This window comes from Ceratotherium simum, chromosome 27 (genome assembly GCF_057802395.1).
Source record: "Ceratotherium simum simum isolate JZ-2026a chromosome 27, ASM5780239v1, whole genome shotgun sequence".
NCBI classification, from domain to species: Eukaryota; Metazoa; Chordata; class Mammalia; order Perissodactyla; family Rhinocerotidae; genus Ceratotherium; species Ceratotherium simum.
The window spans coordinates 12439713-12455845 of NC_141926.1; the positions used below are offsets into that span (position 1 = coordinate 12439713).

Genomic DNA, 16133 nt, shown 5'->3' on the forward strand with positions numbered 1-16133 from the left:
TCCCTACCAACCCCTGGCTAAGCCAGCTGCTAAGTACTTGCTGAATTAATGAAAGACTAGGTTTCTAGCCTGAGTTAGCTAGATCTTTCTGGGTTAGGTAGAACTTGCACGTCTCCGCGCTGGTGTCCCCGTCTGCGGACCCAGAAAAGGCTATTTAGGTCCTGTTCGGGGAAACGGATTCGTCTTTCCCTCCCAAAAACAAGTAACCAAGGGCCGTCACCCTCCGAAGCACTAAGACTTCAGGGTCCCAACCTACACTCGCCACAATCCTCAACAAGCCCCACACGTCACCGTTTCAGCCATAGCCGCACCTTCACCCAACCACCCACCCCCGCGCGCTCCCGCGTCCCTCCCAGAAGGCGCAGGCGCAGGCGCAGGCGCGCCGCCCTTCCCGGAGAACTACACCTCCCACAATCCCAATCGACCGAACCACCTTCCGCTCCCGGTGAGGGCGGGGCGGAGCCATCTGAAATATCATGCTTGTGTCCTCTTGGGTAGAGTTCGACTTAAGAGAGATTTTTGGGTTCCCTGGTAAGGTAGGACAGCTGTCTAGATTAGGTATGACTCTGCCCTCCGCCCCCCCTGAAGTCCCCTCAGTGTAAAACGGCAGATGGTCTACTCCAGCGGACACGCTCGCTGTCTGCCGCTGCGGAGTCACCTGGAGAGTGCAGGGCGGCCCGCGCACGCACGCGCAGAGGAGCAGCATGGGGGCGGGAGCCGCTGAGCCGCTTCCCCGCGGCTGTGAAGGTGAGTAGGGGGCGGGAAGGGGCGTGTCTTGGGTCGGGACTGACCACCTTCCAGCCAGCCTCCCTCGCAGCATGCTCTCGTGTTGGCTTAACCACCACCGTCCCAACGAACGCTAGAAGCCATTGATCCCAAATGTCCAGAAAACTGGGGTCCCCAGGAGCTCAGTTTTAGCATTTGTACATCAAAATCCCACTTCCAATTAAACCACTTCCAACATTTCATTGCCATTATCTATGTACAAATCTTTCTTCTCTATTAGACCATGCGTTTTTAAAATAACAGCTAACCTTTTGGGAGGGCTTACCGTTCATCCTGGTTTTCCCCGCATGTAGTGAATAGCTCCTTCCTAATGAACTATAGAGCTTAAAGTCTTTTGGACACTTGATTCTATTCAGTGTCAGACTGAGTACGTACTTTGTCACGTTCTCTGATGGTTTCATGTGTGTAAGTCTTCTTATGAGAAGACTCCTTGAGACTATGAAGACCGTGATACACTAACTAAAGAAATAGTGGTGTTGGTGAAGTTAATACTCTGCTGGGGATACAGACAGTTAAGCAAGTGTCTGATTGTGCCCTAACTCGAATCATTTTGCTTACACCTTGCTATTTGACTTGATTATATTGCTTAATCTTCTGGGCCTACATTTTCTCATAAAACGAGAAGATTGAATTAGATGATCTCTAAGAACTTGCCAGCTCTAAAATTCTGTGGTTAGTGAGGAGTAGAATCCAGATTATATCACAATATGTTAATGCCTAACATCATTAACTTCCATTTCTCTGCTAACGTGAGTGAAATAAGCTATAAGAATTTTGGCAGCAGCATTAAAAAGAATTGCCCCTTACTGTACTTGTAATTTCTTCCTTATTGCTGAAAATATCAAATTAGCTGATAATATGACTTTCTTCACCCTATATTTGTTGTCATTTTATAGATCATTGCTAGGAAGAACTCTGGGTGCAATTATGAACACAATGTATGTGATGATGGCTCAAATCTTAAGATCTCATCTGATAAATGCTTCAGTGATTCCTAATAGAATGAAAATGCTTCCATATCTTGGTGTCATTAGTAATAGAATGATGTCAACTCATAAATCCAAAAAGAAGATCAGAGAATATTATAGGCTGCTGAATCTGGATGAAGGATGCTCTGCAGAGGATGTCAGGGAATCTTTTCGTAAACTTGCCAAGCAATACCATCCTGATGGTGGCTCTAGTACCGCTGATTCCGCAACATTTATAAGGATCGAAGAAGCTTATAGGAAAGTGCTTTCCCACGTGATAGAACAAACAAATGCCACACAGAATAAAGTTGAAGAAGCAGAAGAAGAAGAAGAAAAATTCAAATATAAAACACCCCAACACCGGCATTATTTAAGTTTTGAAGGTATTGGTTTTGGAAGTCCCAGTCAACGAGAGAAGCAATATAGGCAATTTAGAGCAGACCGTGCAACTGAGCAAGTGATGGAATACCAAAAGCAGAAACTACAAAGCCAGTATTTTGCTAATAGTGTAACTGTTAAAGATGTAAGGCAGAGTAAAGAACGAAAGATAACTCAAGCAATAGAGCGATTAGTGGAGGATCTCATTCAAGAATCAATGGCAAAAGGAGACTTTGACAATCTCAGTGGGAAAGGAAGACCTCTAAAAAAATTTTCTGGCTGTTCATATATTGATCCCATGACTCACAACCTGAACAGAATATTGATAGACAATGGATACCAACCAGAATGGATCCTAATGCAAAAGGAAATAAAGGATACTATTGATCAACTCAGAGAGGCAATTTTAGTGTCTAGGAAAAAACTTGGGAATCCAATGACCCTGACTGAACAGAAACAGTGGAACCAAGTTTGTGAGCAGTTTCAAGAAAACATCAGAAAACTAAACAAGCGCATTAATGATTTTAATTTAATTGTTCCCCTCCTGACCAGGCAAAAAGTCCATTTTGATGCACAGAAAGAAATTGCCAGAGCCCAGGAAATGTATGAGACCCTTATAAAAACAAAAGAAGTCACAGATAAAAACCCAAATAACATTGATCAGGGAGAAGGGGAGAAAACACCTGGAGTCAAGACAGGTTTTTTAAACTGGATGAGTGTATGGAAATTTATTAAAATATGACCATTTCAGTGTTCGTGGTACTGCCCTAAATCATTTTCAGTGGCACTGACATCACACATAGAGGCTGATTTATTGCTGTAACACAAGAGATTGAGAACTGTGTGCCTCTGTACTTTTCAGAAAATATAATCACATCTCTATTGATGTGAAAGTGAGAAAGCTGTTAAGAAACTGAGTCAGAGAAATGTTCAACCAGCTTTGCTCTGAGGATATAGCAAGAAAAGAAGAGAACTTCTAAGAAAACCATTTAATCCATTTTAGAGTTTAAATGTCAGTCATCAGGTGAAATGAATTAGGACAGGGACTCAGTCTGGGAATCATAAAGGGTATTGCAAAGTCTTAGAGCAGTTTTAAGCTCTAATAACTTTAAAACAGTTGCTGTTTGCCATCTTCAAACACAGGTACTTAAACAACAACAAAAACTAAAAATGTATTATCAAGAGTCACACAACTAAAGAAGTATGAAATGTAGGCAAGTAAACGTCCAAATGATGTATGTTTTTGCAAGTTTCCTGCGTTTGTATACCTGAACTTGTTAAAGCTCAAAACTGTTCTAGGACCTTTGGGACACTCTCTACATGGGTGGAAATGTTGAGATCAGGAAATTAGCCTAATGGAGCTACTGCACTCTTCTTTTTTTTTATAAAGGCCTTCTCTGTGGGTACTGAATTAAAGAAACACCAAACATCTGGGTTGTACATTTCCTCCCTAACTTCATGATCTTTTGGCTGTAGAAATTGATCAGCCAAGCTAGTTGATTTAGCTGTTCTAGAAACAGACCCCAGCGTCCACTTTTAGAGTCTGAGTGTATTTTCTGACCTTTCAGAGGTGAAAAAAAAAAATCCTTGGGCTCAGTGGAAACTTAAGACTTCACTTGTGGCTTCATCTCTAATCAGAGATTGAAATGTTAGGTTTACACGAATCTACCTGAAGTCTCTATATCGTGGATCAGACTCCCCAGAGGCTTTTTCAGAGATATGAAAATCTCAATTTACTGTCTTAGGGATCCAATTTCCTGTCTTAGGAACCCTTTAGAAAACAAAGACAAGATGTCTGAGTTTTATGCCAGTTTGCCCCTTCGGCAAATGACAAGAAATTGACATTCATGAAATTGTTGTGTCCCATCCACTTTCAGAGAGTCTGATTTTTAGGTTTGTGTAATTGCTTTAGCCACAGAATTGGGCAACTAGCAGGATACAGAGGGTAGTCAAAAGGAGCAGGTCTGTTTCCTTATTTAATCAAGAGCACTATGTTATGGATGTGGTTCAGAAGAGTGGTGTTTGCCACTCCAATTTTGGAAGTTATTTTGTAAAGTGTTCAATAGTTAAAACAATAAATAAAACTACATCTTCAAAAGGAAATTTCAAGCCTTTCTGCTTAGATGATGGGGCATTAGTTGGTATAATACATGATTTGATTATTTTGTTGAATGAGTTGTCATTTGGCTTCTACAATGATCATTTTACTCTAAACAAAATTGTGAACAGTATGAAATAGAGCTTTATAGTAAGAGCTATAGTTCCAAAACATTTTAGAAGGTGTGATTCTGGGAGTCTTGTTAAAAATGGGAATTAGAGGGGCCGGCCTGGTGGTGTAGTGGTTAAGTTCGCATGCTCTGCTTCGGTGCCCCGGGGTTCGCAGGTTCGGATCCCGGACATGGACCTACACACTGCTTGTCGAGCCATGCTGTGGCAGATGTCCCACGTATATAAAGTAGAGGAAGATGGGCAAGGAAGTTAGCCCAGGGCCAGTCCTCCTCAGCAAAAAGAGGAGGATTGGCAATAGATGTTAGCTTAGGGCTGATCTTCCTCACCGAAAATAAATAAATGAAAAAAAATGGGAATTAGATATACGATACCTAACTGGATTGTAGCAATAAATGAAGGAAACCATTTTCAATATTGGATAATGGGAAGGTAAAGTTACCAGAAAATGCTAATAAATTCTTAATTTTAGCACAGCCCACTTATGTTTGTAAATGTTGTCTATACTAATAAAGTCAATTAATAAAGTTAATTTTAGTGATTATTCAATGGTCCATTGTTGTATAAACAACTAATAGTAATAATAATAACCATATTTTTGGCTGATCACCTAAATAAATGTTTTTTTACCTTTTTGACTGATGATATCAAAAGTGACTGTGACATAGTTTATTCTTGTTAAGGTGGCAATTTCACTTACATAAAAATAGATTCACTTATTTAATGGGCTGGCCCAGTGGCATAGTGGTTAAGTTTGTGCACTCTGCTTTGGTGGCCCAGGGTTCACGCACTCTTAGCCCAGGGTATGTGGGTTCAGATCCTGGGCGTGGACATACACACCGCTCATTAAGCCATGCTGTGGTGGCGTCCCACAAACAAAGTAGAGGAAGACTGGCACAGATGTTAGCTCAGGGCCAATCTTCCTCACCAAACAAAAAAAAACCAGATTCACTTATTTAAATAGTCCAGAAATAAACCAGAAAAAAGATTTTGACCAGTTAATCGGAGTTTCTTGAATTGGAATTTGACATTAATTTCTCTTATGATGCAGCATTGACCTTTTTCTGTTCATTTTTCACCTTCTAACTTTGTCAGCTTTTCAGGTGTGGTGGTAATCTATTGTGATTCCTGAACTCACTATTGTATCAGGCACATATCAAACTCTACCTCATTCCAAGCCTTTTCGTGGCTCCTTTCTCCAAACTGCAGGACCAGGACCCTGGCCCAACACCCTGAGGATAGAGCCTCAAATCCCTGGCTTTGGTCTCCCAGCCGTGTGATTTGGTTTTTTGCCCTTGTTCTATATGCCTGAGGCTTAAACTATAGTTTTAAGTTCCTTGATAGCATGACTGCATGACTATTCATTTTCTTCATCATGCCCCCAGGACACGATGGGGGCACCCCTCCCAGAGATGAGTCCCCTGAAACTTTGTCTCTGTGGCTGGGACTTATTACTTCCTGACATACTTCCGTGCTACCAACTGTCTGGGTCCCCATCACTGGGCCTCAGCCACCTTTTGGAACATTCCCAATACCTCTCAGGGACAACTCATGCTGATTTGCCTGTTCCTAGAAGTATTGCCTTTCCTTTTTGACAATGTTCTGTTCATTCAACATACATTTATTGAAGTCCTGAAAGGGAATCCACCATTACACTGTCTGGATTCTCAAAAATCAGTAATTGAGGGGGGTAAATGGACCCCTTGCCCCAAATGTAACCCTCACGTACTCATTTTGCTTGGAGTTACTGTGACCACCACCCTGGCTCCAGGCAGGGGACACTGGGTTCCCTCCTCCTCTGCCCTAAGGGCAGATCCACAAATGTTGTCATAATACCTCTTGTCCAGCTGAGACCAGACAGGAACATCTAAATACAACTTTCCTCAAGGCTCATGGATAACAGAAGGGAAGGGACGACAATCCGTCAGATGGGATAACCTAGCCTGCAGCCCTCTCCAGTTTGCCTCTGAGCCCGGTCCCCAGCCTGCTGTGGAGTGGCTGTGCCCACCATTCTCCCACTTCTCAGAGAGCCTTCAAGTGCCCTCCCTAAGCGTGCCTCCACTCCCCCAAACCTGGACCTAAGATAGTAGGGTCTAAGGGATTTCCTTTCCTGCCAAGACCAATTTCAAAGGTCTGGCTTCCTTTTCGAGGACCCACATCTTCCCTAGATGATTGACGTATGCCACTGTCACCCAGGCTGCCTAAGTGACAGACCCTACCTGAAGGTCTCAAAGGACCGATACAGCCAAATACACCCCAATGAGCTTAACATTGTTATGAGAGACACCTACACACAGTTTGGGGCGGGGTCCTTCCTGGTGCACGTTGAGGACCTTGTAATGAGGAGCGTATGGTCCAGTGGCGACTGGGCTTCGGCACTTGTAGCTGGGCCTCTATGCTCTCTGTGGTTTCACCTCTGTGGATGAACCTGATTCCTTGGCATCGTCCTCTCGACTTTTCCATTTAGCCACAGTTTGCACCATGATTTGCTCAGTTGAGCCCCAAGATTTTCAGTGATCTTTGCTTAAATGATGTAGGGGACAGCTGTTATACTTTTGGCTGTCTGTCATCTTCCAAATGGCCCATATTGATGGTGGCATGTGTCATGCATCTGGGGAAGATATGGTGCCTAGCACAGGAAGTCGGACCTTTGAAGGTGGTCTTAGCAGGAGGGAAAATCCCTAATTTTCTTAAATATGCTCAGAAATGGGCATGTGACCAGGCTCTGCCAACAAGACTTGTCCTTGGGGTACACAGATTCAGAATGAGGCATGGCAGGAAATGCTTGGCTCAATGTAGCAGTTCCACTAGCTGGTACAGTGGCTGCCAGGTGGAGCCATTGCCAGGTGGTGGCACAGAAGTGGTGTCAATGTCAGTGGCAGTGGCAGTCAAGTCCCTGGCTTGTAGTGCATGGTGGGGGCCACAGCAGCTGTGGTGTTTTTCTCGCCAGGCCAGTTCTTTAGTGTGGTTTTCGACATTGTTTCTGGAAACAACCTTGAGCCACTTTCTCCAGCCCTCCCAAAATTCCAGAGTCCTTTAATAAATCCCTTTTCTGCTTAATCCAGCTAGAGTGGGGACCGCCATTTGCAACGAAGAACTGTGCCTGATACAGATGAGATCATGGGAATCTCATGGCTTTGGGATAAACTGGAGGTACACACTGGACTGTAGTGCATGGGGCACATGGACTCTGGTTAAACTCTCAGCTCTGCAACTTTGTAGGTGTCTGATCTTGGGCGAATTACCAAACCTCACTGACCTACAGATTTCTCAGGTGTAAATAGGAATGATTGGTTATGGTGAGGATTCAATGAGATATTATATGTAAAGAATCCAGCACAGTTACTGACACATGATGAGCACTCCATTCTAAGTATTAAATTGTGTATGCTGTTGTGCTAGTATAATAAGAAATAGAAGTTCTTCTTCTTCTTCTTTTTTTTTTTGTTGAGGAAGATTGGCCCTGAGCTAACATCTGTGCCAACCTTCCTCTCTTTCCTATGTGGGATGCTGCCACAGCATGGCTGGATGAGCCGCGGGTAGGTCCACCCCCGGGATCCTAACCTGCGAACCCTGGGCCGCCTAAGCAAAGTGCTCCAACTTAACCACTACGCCGCCAGCCTGGCCCCGAAGTTCTTATTTTTAAAATTTGTTGGAAAAAAATGTTCCAAAGTTCTTCTGTTGGGGGAGTATTGATTTCAAAGCTAGTCAGTTTCCTGAATTTCCTGAAACTGCTCTCTGTCACGCCTTCAGCTAGCAGGGGGCTTTAAATGAAAACCGGTCAAGAAGGGCCACGTATTGTATGATTCCACTTACAGTGAAAAGTTCAGAATAGGCAAATCTATAGAGATAGAAAGTAGATTAGTGGTTGCCTAGGGCTGTAGAGTTTGGGAGGAAATGAGGAATGACCGCTAACGGTTAACAGGTTTTCTTTGGGGGGTGATAAAAATGTTCTAAAATTGATTATGGTAATGGTTGCACAACTCTGTGCACATACTGAGAACCATCGGATCGTGCACTTTAAATGAGTGAATTTTATCGTATGTGAAAGGCTGTTTCTTAAAAAAGAAAAAAGTACGGGCTGGCCGGGTGGCGTAGCGGTTAAGTGCGTGCGCTCGGCTTTGGCGGCCTGGGGGTTCGGATCCCCGGTGCGCCCCAATGCACCTCTTGTCAAGCCATGCTGTGGTGGCGTCCCATATAATATAGAGGAGGATGGGCACGGATATTAGCCCAGGGCCAGTCTTCCTCAGCAAAAAGAGGAGGATTGGCATCGGGTGTTAGCTCAGGGCCAATCATCCTCATAAAAAAAGAAAGAAAAAAGTAAAAGAAAATATGAAGTGGTTCTGAATTTGGCAGGTCGCTTGCTGCTTTTCTATAGGCAAGAAATGTCTTCAGAAGCATGAGACATAAGAGAGCGGATTTAAATTGTGTTAAGCATAAAAACAACTGCCACTGTTTTAAGAACGTAAGTTTAGATGCTTTTACATCTACAGCAAAAGTTGATTATTACTTCCAAATTTCTGCCAAAAAACCCCACAAAGCATTGTTGGTATTCCCAGGTATTTGCTACTGTGTCTTTCTTACAGCAAATAGCTACTTTCTTACCAAACTGAGTGCCGGCCGTACATAAACAAGAATCCACAAAGTGGGAATAAAGCTAGGTAAAAACAAATGCCCATCTTGTAGAAATGACCAAGAGAAAATTGTCTTTAATTACATATACGAAACTTTTTGTTTTGGTGAGGAAGATTAGCCCTGAGCTAACATCTGTTGCCAATCCTCCTCTTTTTGCTGAGGAAGATTGGCCCTGGGCGAACCTCCGTACCTATCTTCCTCTGCTTTATATGTGGGACGCCACCACAGGATGGCTTGATAAGTGGTGCGTACGTCTATGCCTGGGATCTGAACCTGTGAACCCTGGGCCGCCGAAGCAGAGCCCTCGAATTTAAGAATTTAACCACTATGCCACTAGGCCGGCCCCCATATACAAAACTCTTAATTCTAAAACTCAGCAGGTGATCAAGCAGTAGTTAAGATGGCAAGTCTTGCTATTTCCCACTACCCATCATGTTGCCCACAGCCTGTGGGGAAGAAGCCTAGTGTCCATCTGCCCTCTCTGCTCTTTCTTCTCTCCAACACCCAAGAAAAAGTGTCCTGAGGGGCCAGCCTTGTGGTGTGGTGGTTAAGTTCACATGCTCTGCTTTGGCGGCCCGGGGTTCACAGGTTCAGATCCCGGGTGGGGATCTACACACCGCTTGTCAAGCCATGCTGTGGCAGCATCCCACATACGAAATAGAGGAAGATTGGCACAGATGTTAGCTCAGCAACAATCTTCCTCAAGCAAAAAGAGGGAGATTGGCAATAGGTGTTAGCTCAGGGCCAATCTTCCTCACCAAAAAAAAAAAAAAAAGTGTCCTGAGAAGTCATGACTCTGTGGCCTTCTGGAAATGAGTGTCAAGGAGATGGCAGAGGGAGGAAGTAAGCCTCTGGGTCCCACTCTTCTGGACTTGAGTATCTTTAGATGATGTCTGTTCTAAATTTATCCCTTACGGTGCCTGCCTGCCCACAGCCCCACAGGGGCCAGGGACAGCAAATATATCAACTGGCTGATGAAGTGTTACACAGTACAACAAAGTAAGCTTCTTTATTTTGGACAAAAAAATTTTTATTTTGAAAATTCGCCTGTAAATTGTAAAAAATTCAATCAATGCAAAAGGAAAGGCAATGAACAAATGAGTTCCCCTTTACCCTAGACCCCCTCAGATCCAGACCTCCTGAGCCTACTTCCCAGATCTAATCACCGTCAACAATTTCTTGCATGTTCCTATTAGTTTTCTATTGCTGCTGTAACAGATGACTACAAACTTAGTGGCTTAAACAACACATATTTATAACGTTACAGTTCTGGAGGCCAGAAGTCTGAGGTGGATCTTACCGAGCTAAAACGAAGGTGCTGGGGGGGCTTCTTTCCTTCTGGAGGCTCAGGGGGGAATCTGATCCCTTGCCTTTTCAGCTTCTAGAGGCTGCCTCTATTCCTTGGCTTGTGGCCCCTTCCTCTGTCATCAAAGCCAGTCACAGCAGGTCGAGTCCTTCTCATGTCACATCACTCTGACTCTCCTGCCACCCTCTTCCACTTTTAAGGACACTTGTAATTACATACGGCCCACCCAGCTAATCCAGCATAATCTCTCTATTTTTAAGGTCAGTTGATTAGCAACCTTAATTCCATATGCAACCTTAATTTCCCTTTGCTATGTAACACAACATATTCACAGATTCTAGGGTTTAGGACATATTTGGGGGCCATTATCCTGCTACCACAATATCCTTCCAAAAATTTATATATATAATTTATATACACATACTGTCTCTCCATCTCTCTCAAGAACACACAAATGTGAACGCACTATACATAATCTCCTTATCTTTTTCTTCACCTGCCTGTTAATATATCTTCAAGATATTTCCAAATCAACACATATAGCTCTCATTATTTGTTAAGCCTGCACGAGATTGTTGTATGCTATCATGGAAATTAGAACTAATTGATACTGAGCAAACGAAATAAATAGCAGTGCAAGGTTACACCAAGAGAGACCACGAGGCACAGAGAGGGCAAACGCAAGCTGAAGTTATCATGAATCAGGAATGAGATATGGCATAATAATGAGGCATAGGTATGAGGTACAGAGAAGGTGACAGTAGCTCTCACTTGTTGAACACCTTCTTTGCATTAATTTAATCTTCACAACAACCCTATGACATAGGTACTATTGATATCAAACCTGAAGTGAGTTTGCTCACCCATCGCGCAGCAAGCCAATCTCTGACACCCAGTGTAGTGGAAGAAAGTAGGAATTTTATTGCAAAGCGCTGAGCAAGGAGAACAGGCAGCTCACGAGTTACAAGCAAGGGTTTTTTAAGGAGAGATCAAAGGAGAGAAGCCTTGGTGGTCGTGACCACAGGCAGGAGCGATTGTGCAAGGGTCCGAGCAGATGTTCTGGTGTCGAGTCAGTTGTTATCTTTATCCGTTCCTTATCAGTAACTTGGGACCAGGTGTCCTGGGTTCTGTAAAACCAGCTTTCTGTGTCGTCTCAGACCCTGTGAGCAATTATATGATGGGAGCTGTGGTTTTGCAGGTTGGTGCCTTTCTACCAGCCTGCGTTTGGCCTTGCGAGGCTGCTTGCAGGGAGGAGAATGGTGAGATAGGGGAAACTGCAGGTGAGCGTCCTTGGTTGTCTGTCTCTGTGATGAATGGTGGATTTCGGAGCCAGGAAGCCAAGGAGTTGGGGTCTCCGAAGCCTCATCTTCTTGGTATTCTCTGGATATCAGTTTCCCTGTAAAAAACTTCAAAGGACCTGTAACTAGCCAAAATGTTAGCATGAGGCCACCTGGGGTCTAATGATCTGTAACTTCCATTTGCTTTGTGAAATTCAGGGATACAAAGGTTAAAAAAAAATGATATTTACATGTGAATGTGACTTAGAGAAGCAGGGAAAGGAGATGAGTGCTTTGGGTTTTAACCCCATATGTGCTGGGTTTAATGTAGGGGAATTGATATCAGGTCCGGCATCACGATTATTAACTCTTTTTGAGAAATGAACAAACTAAGGCACTGAGAGGTTAAGTAACTCGCCTTGGGTCACACAGCTAGAAAGTGGCAGAGTTGGGATTTGAACCCAGGCTGTCCGTGGTTGGTCTGATTCCAGATCCCTGTTCTTACCCACATATCACACTATGGTGTTGGAAGAGAGGAGACTGGAGCAGATCACACTAGTGACAGCCTCTGGAATGAAGATCCAAGAACTGCATACACTGAGGTTCCTGCAGCTGCCTCAGGTTCAGTGTGTTTTATCGTTGGACTATCACTCACGTCCTTTATTTCCCTCGAGGTCCCTGCCTCCCTGACTGCCCCTGATACCAATGAGTGAGCGGCAATGTGATGTAGTGGAAAGGGAATGGGCTTTGCAGCTAGGGAGATCTGAATTCAGATCTAGGTTTTGCCACTCGCTAGCTATGTGGCCTTCCTGAGCTTCTGTTTTCTCTTCTGTTAACTGAGTATAATCAGACCCAACCTGCAGGATTGTTCTAATCCTTGGAGAAGATGAACATTGAAATGCTGGATGCAGGGTGGGGTCCCCAGTGGAGAATCAGTGGTTTTCAGCAGACACATTACTGCCCCCCAGAGGACATTTTGGAAATTTGTGGAGGAATCTTCAGTTGACAAACATGATTGGAGGGGCACTACTGGCAGAGCTTCTATTTAGCCCATTTGGACCAGTATGTTGTGCTGGTTGGCATCCATTCTGATTGGTTGGTAAGTCCATGCAATCCTTGTTGTTAAGTATTTCTAACATCACCCCGACCACAGGCATTTCGGAGGTGGGGCCAGGGATTCTGGGTGTTTCTCAGTGTGCAGGGCGGTCGACCAAAAAGAGGAATTGTTCCATGTCCTATCCAATATTCAAATGTCCCACCAGACATTGATGTGGGTGAAAAATCTGCTTATAATCATCTAAGCCTAGAACAGAATCATATTACATATAAACACATGATTTTTGCATGATTTTAAATACACTATTTTTTTTTTTCACAAATGCAACTACTGTGAAAATTGTACTTCATTTTCTTGGGAATTTTACCAAGAGTTGTACCCCATTTCAGAAAAACATTACTGATGGCACAGGGCGTATGGCATTTGAATGACCAGTACTACACGCCTTTCTCAGTTTGCATTTGTAGTGTTGAATGCAAATGTGTACCAGAGGAGACTGGAGATCCCTTTTAATTTAGAACCAAATATTACTAAATTAGTGGATGTTGTAGCCGGAGTCCAAGGTGACCCCCAAAGATCCCCACTTTCTGTTATGCACATTTTTGTGTAGTGCCCTCTCACATTGTATCAGGGTTGGTCTGTGTGACCAATAGAATATAGTAGAAGTGATGGCAGGTCACTTCTGAGGCTGGAAGCTTCCTGCTCTCTCACTTTCTCTCAGATCACTCACTCTGGGTGAAGCCAGTTGCCATGTCTTGGGGCAGCCCCGTGGAGGGGCACATATGTCCAGGGACTGAGGCCTCCAGCCAACAGCCTTGTGAGAGCCTCGGTCAAGCCTCAGATGTCTGCAGCCCCGGCTACAGTTTAAGCTCATGAGGAATCCTTGAGCCAGAACAACTCAGCTAAGCTGCTCCCAGATTCCTGACCCTTAGAAACTGTGCAAGGTAATAAATAAATGGTTGATGTTTTAAGTTGCTAAGTTTGGGGATAATTTGCTACATAGCAATAGATAACTAATACAGTGGACATACATGAAACTCAGTAATCTCATTAATTTCACCAATAAGCATTGTTTTAAAAACATTTCATATGTGCTTCCCTTCTAGTATAATTAAAGTCAATCTATATTATAAACATTACATGTTGAAATGATTCATCTATTTTGGGGTCACCTATTGTGTTTCTGTTTTATCTCATACTGTCCCCAGAGGCCTACCACCTAACTTCTTTTTTTTTTTTAAAGATTTATTTATTTATTTTCGCCCCAAAGCCCCAGTAGATAGTTGTATGTCATAGTTGCACAGCCTTCCAGCTGCCGCATGTGGGACACGGCCCCAGCGTGGCCAGAGAAGCGGTGCGTCCGTGTGCGCCGGGGATCCGAACCCGGGCCGCCAGCATCAGAGAGCACACACTTAACCGCTAAGCCACAGGGCCGGCCCTACCACCTAACTTCTGTCTCGCTTCCTGTACTGCCACATGCGCTGCTGTATCTTTATCTCACTCGTCTTCTCTTCCCTGTTACCAGGTGAAGAATTTGTCTCCATGTCAGTCTTTTAAACACTGGTCTGATATATCCTTGACAGGGTACTTGTGATATTTCATCACCACCTTTTCCCGCATCATAATATAGGTGATTATTTTAACACAACACTTATAAAAAAGCCTGACTCATTTTGTGAGAGCATCACACTTCTCGTTTTCTCCAAATGTATCTCCATTTCAAGCCAGCCCTGGTGGTCCAGCGGTTAAGATTTAGCACTCTCACTGCTGTGGCGGCTGCGTGTGGCTGTGATGCTGAAAGCTATGCCACCGGCATTTCAAACACCAGCAGGGTCACCCGTGTGGACAGGTTTCAGCGGAGCTTCCAGACTAAGACAGACAAGGAAAAAGGACCTGGCCATTTGCTTCTGAAACATTAGCCATGAAAACCCTATGAATAGCAGCAGAGCATTGTCTGACATAGCGCCGGAAGGTGAGAGGATGGGACAAAAAGACCGGGCAGGATTCTGCTCTGCTGTACAAAGGGGGCTACGAGTCGGAATCGATGGCACTAACAACAACAATCTCTATTTCATCTGAGGTTAGGTTCCCCTTTTGTAATTCTAAAACTAGATTTTTTTTACTATTCTAAAAAGCCAGTTTAAGACTGTTTTTCCTGTTACTTGCAACTGAAAGAAACCAACTGATAAATGTATCCAATGTCATTGAGTCTAGACTGCAGAAAGAAATGTTTCCTCTTCTGCCTGAATCAAATGATGCAAGCTTTGGTGTCCTGTTTCCCAGCTACAGACCAGTCTTTCCCCCAAACGGTTGATACTGAATATCCATCCTTTCAAGAGAGGGTCACTTCATATCCACAGGAGTGTGATTTTATGCTCAAGACACTTTTATCCTAATTCAACAGTTCCAACTGACTTACTCATGTGAAATCTTTTTGTTACACAACCCCACAAGCTTATGGAGGAAGAGAGACAGTTTTTGGAAGTACATGTTTACACAACACACTTTAGTCTTTCAGCTAGTTCCTGCAGTGCACATTTGGTGTATACTCTCAAAAGATGGGAAGTGAATGTCATTCCATTAGAGTAAGTTCAGGAAGCAGTCCTGAGAAAGGACAAACCAGAACCTGTATGACCCAGTGTGAAGGACAGCCCGGATTGTTCCCTTCTCTTAGCAGACTTTAACCGACTGGACTGGATCCTACCTGTCCAGTGTAGGTGAAGTAGGTCTTTTAGAAACTGTCCTGGCCCAAACCTGAAAATGGTCCTGAAGTCACAAAGACTTCAGAGTCTAGGAGAGGCCCTCTGAGGTCCTTAGGTAGAAATTTAAAAAAACATGCTTAGGTTCACATGATGGAATACCAGTTGAATGAGGGCATGTGTGGAGTTTTTTTTAAAGCTGATTTGCAATTTTACTAAAGACTCAGATCAGTACATTTGAAATGCTGACATTGAAATGTTGACATTAGCAACTTAATCCTAGTATCTTTCAAATGCCCATGTTTTTGAAAGCGTAGCTATCTACATGTTTGATTCTCTTTGTGAAGTAGAGATCTATAGAATGAGAGAGAAGCAAGCTGCATTAGTGTAACTCCCCATTCACTTCTGGAAAAGCAACGCAAAGCATGTGCATCCTAATGGCAGGTCAACAGTAACATCTTCCTTCACACATGGAGGTAAGCATTTTTTCACAGATATTCTTCTGTGAAAAAGCTTTAAAAAATCTTAGGGAATCTTAAAACACTTAATACTTTAAAAAGTGATGAGATTTAAGACTATGGTAGAGGGGCAGGCCCCGTGGCTTAGCGGTTAAGTGTGCGTGCTCCGCTATGGGTTCAGATCCTGGGCGCGTACCGACGCGCCACTTGTCCGGCCATGCTGAGGCGGCGTCCCACATACAGCAACTAGAAGGATGTGCAACTATGACATACAACTATTTACTGGGGCTTTGGGGAGAAAAAGGGAAAAATAAAATAAAAGGGTTAAAATAGTGAATTAAAA

At 43.7% G+C, this 16133-nt stretch overlaps 1 protein-coding gene across 1 annotated transcript; it reads left to right on the forward strand.

Annotated features, from left to right (window-relative positions):
* The first annotated feature begins 341 nt into the window (after nt 1-341).
* DNAJC28 (DnaJ heat shock protein family (Hsp40) member C28) lies at nt 342-4907 on the forward strand. Its single transcript, XM_004429570.3, has 2 exons — nt 342-747; nt 1683-4907. The coding sequence occupies exon 2, from the start codon at nt 1714-1716 to the stop codon at nt 2872-2874; it is 1161 nt and encodes a 386-aa protein (XP_004429627.1). The 5' UTR covers nt 342-747; nt 1683-1713; the 3' UTR covers nt 2875-4907.
* Nucleotides 4908-16133: the final 11226 nt, after the last annotated feature.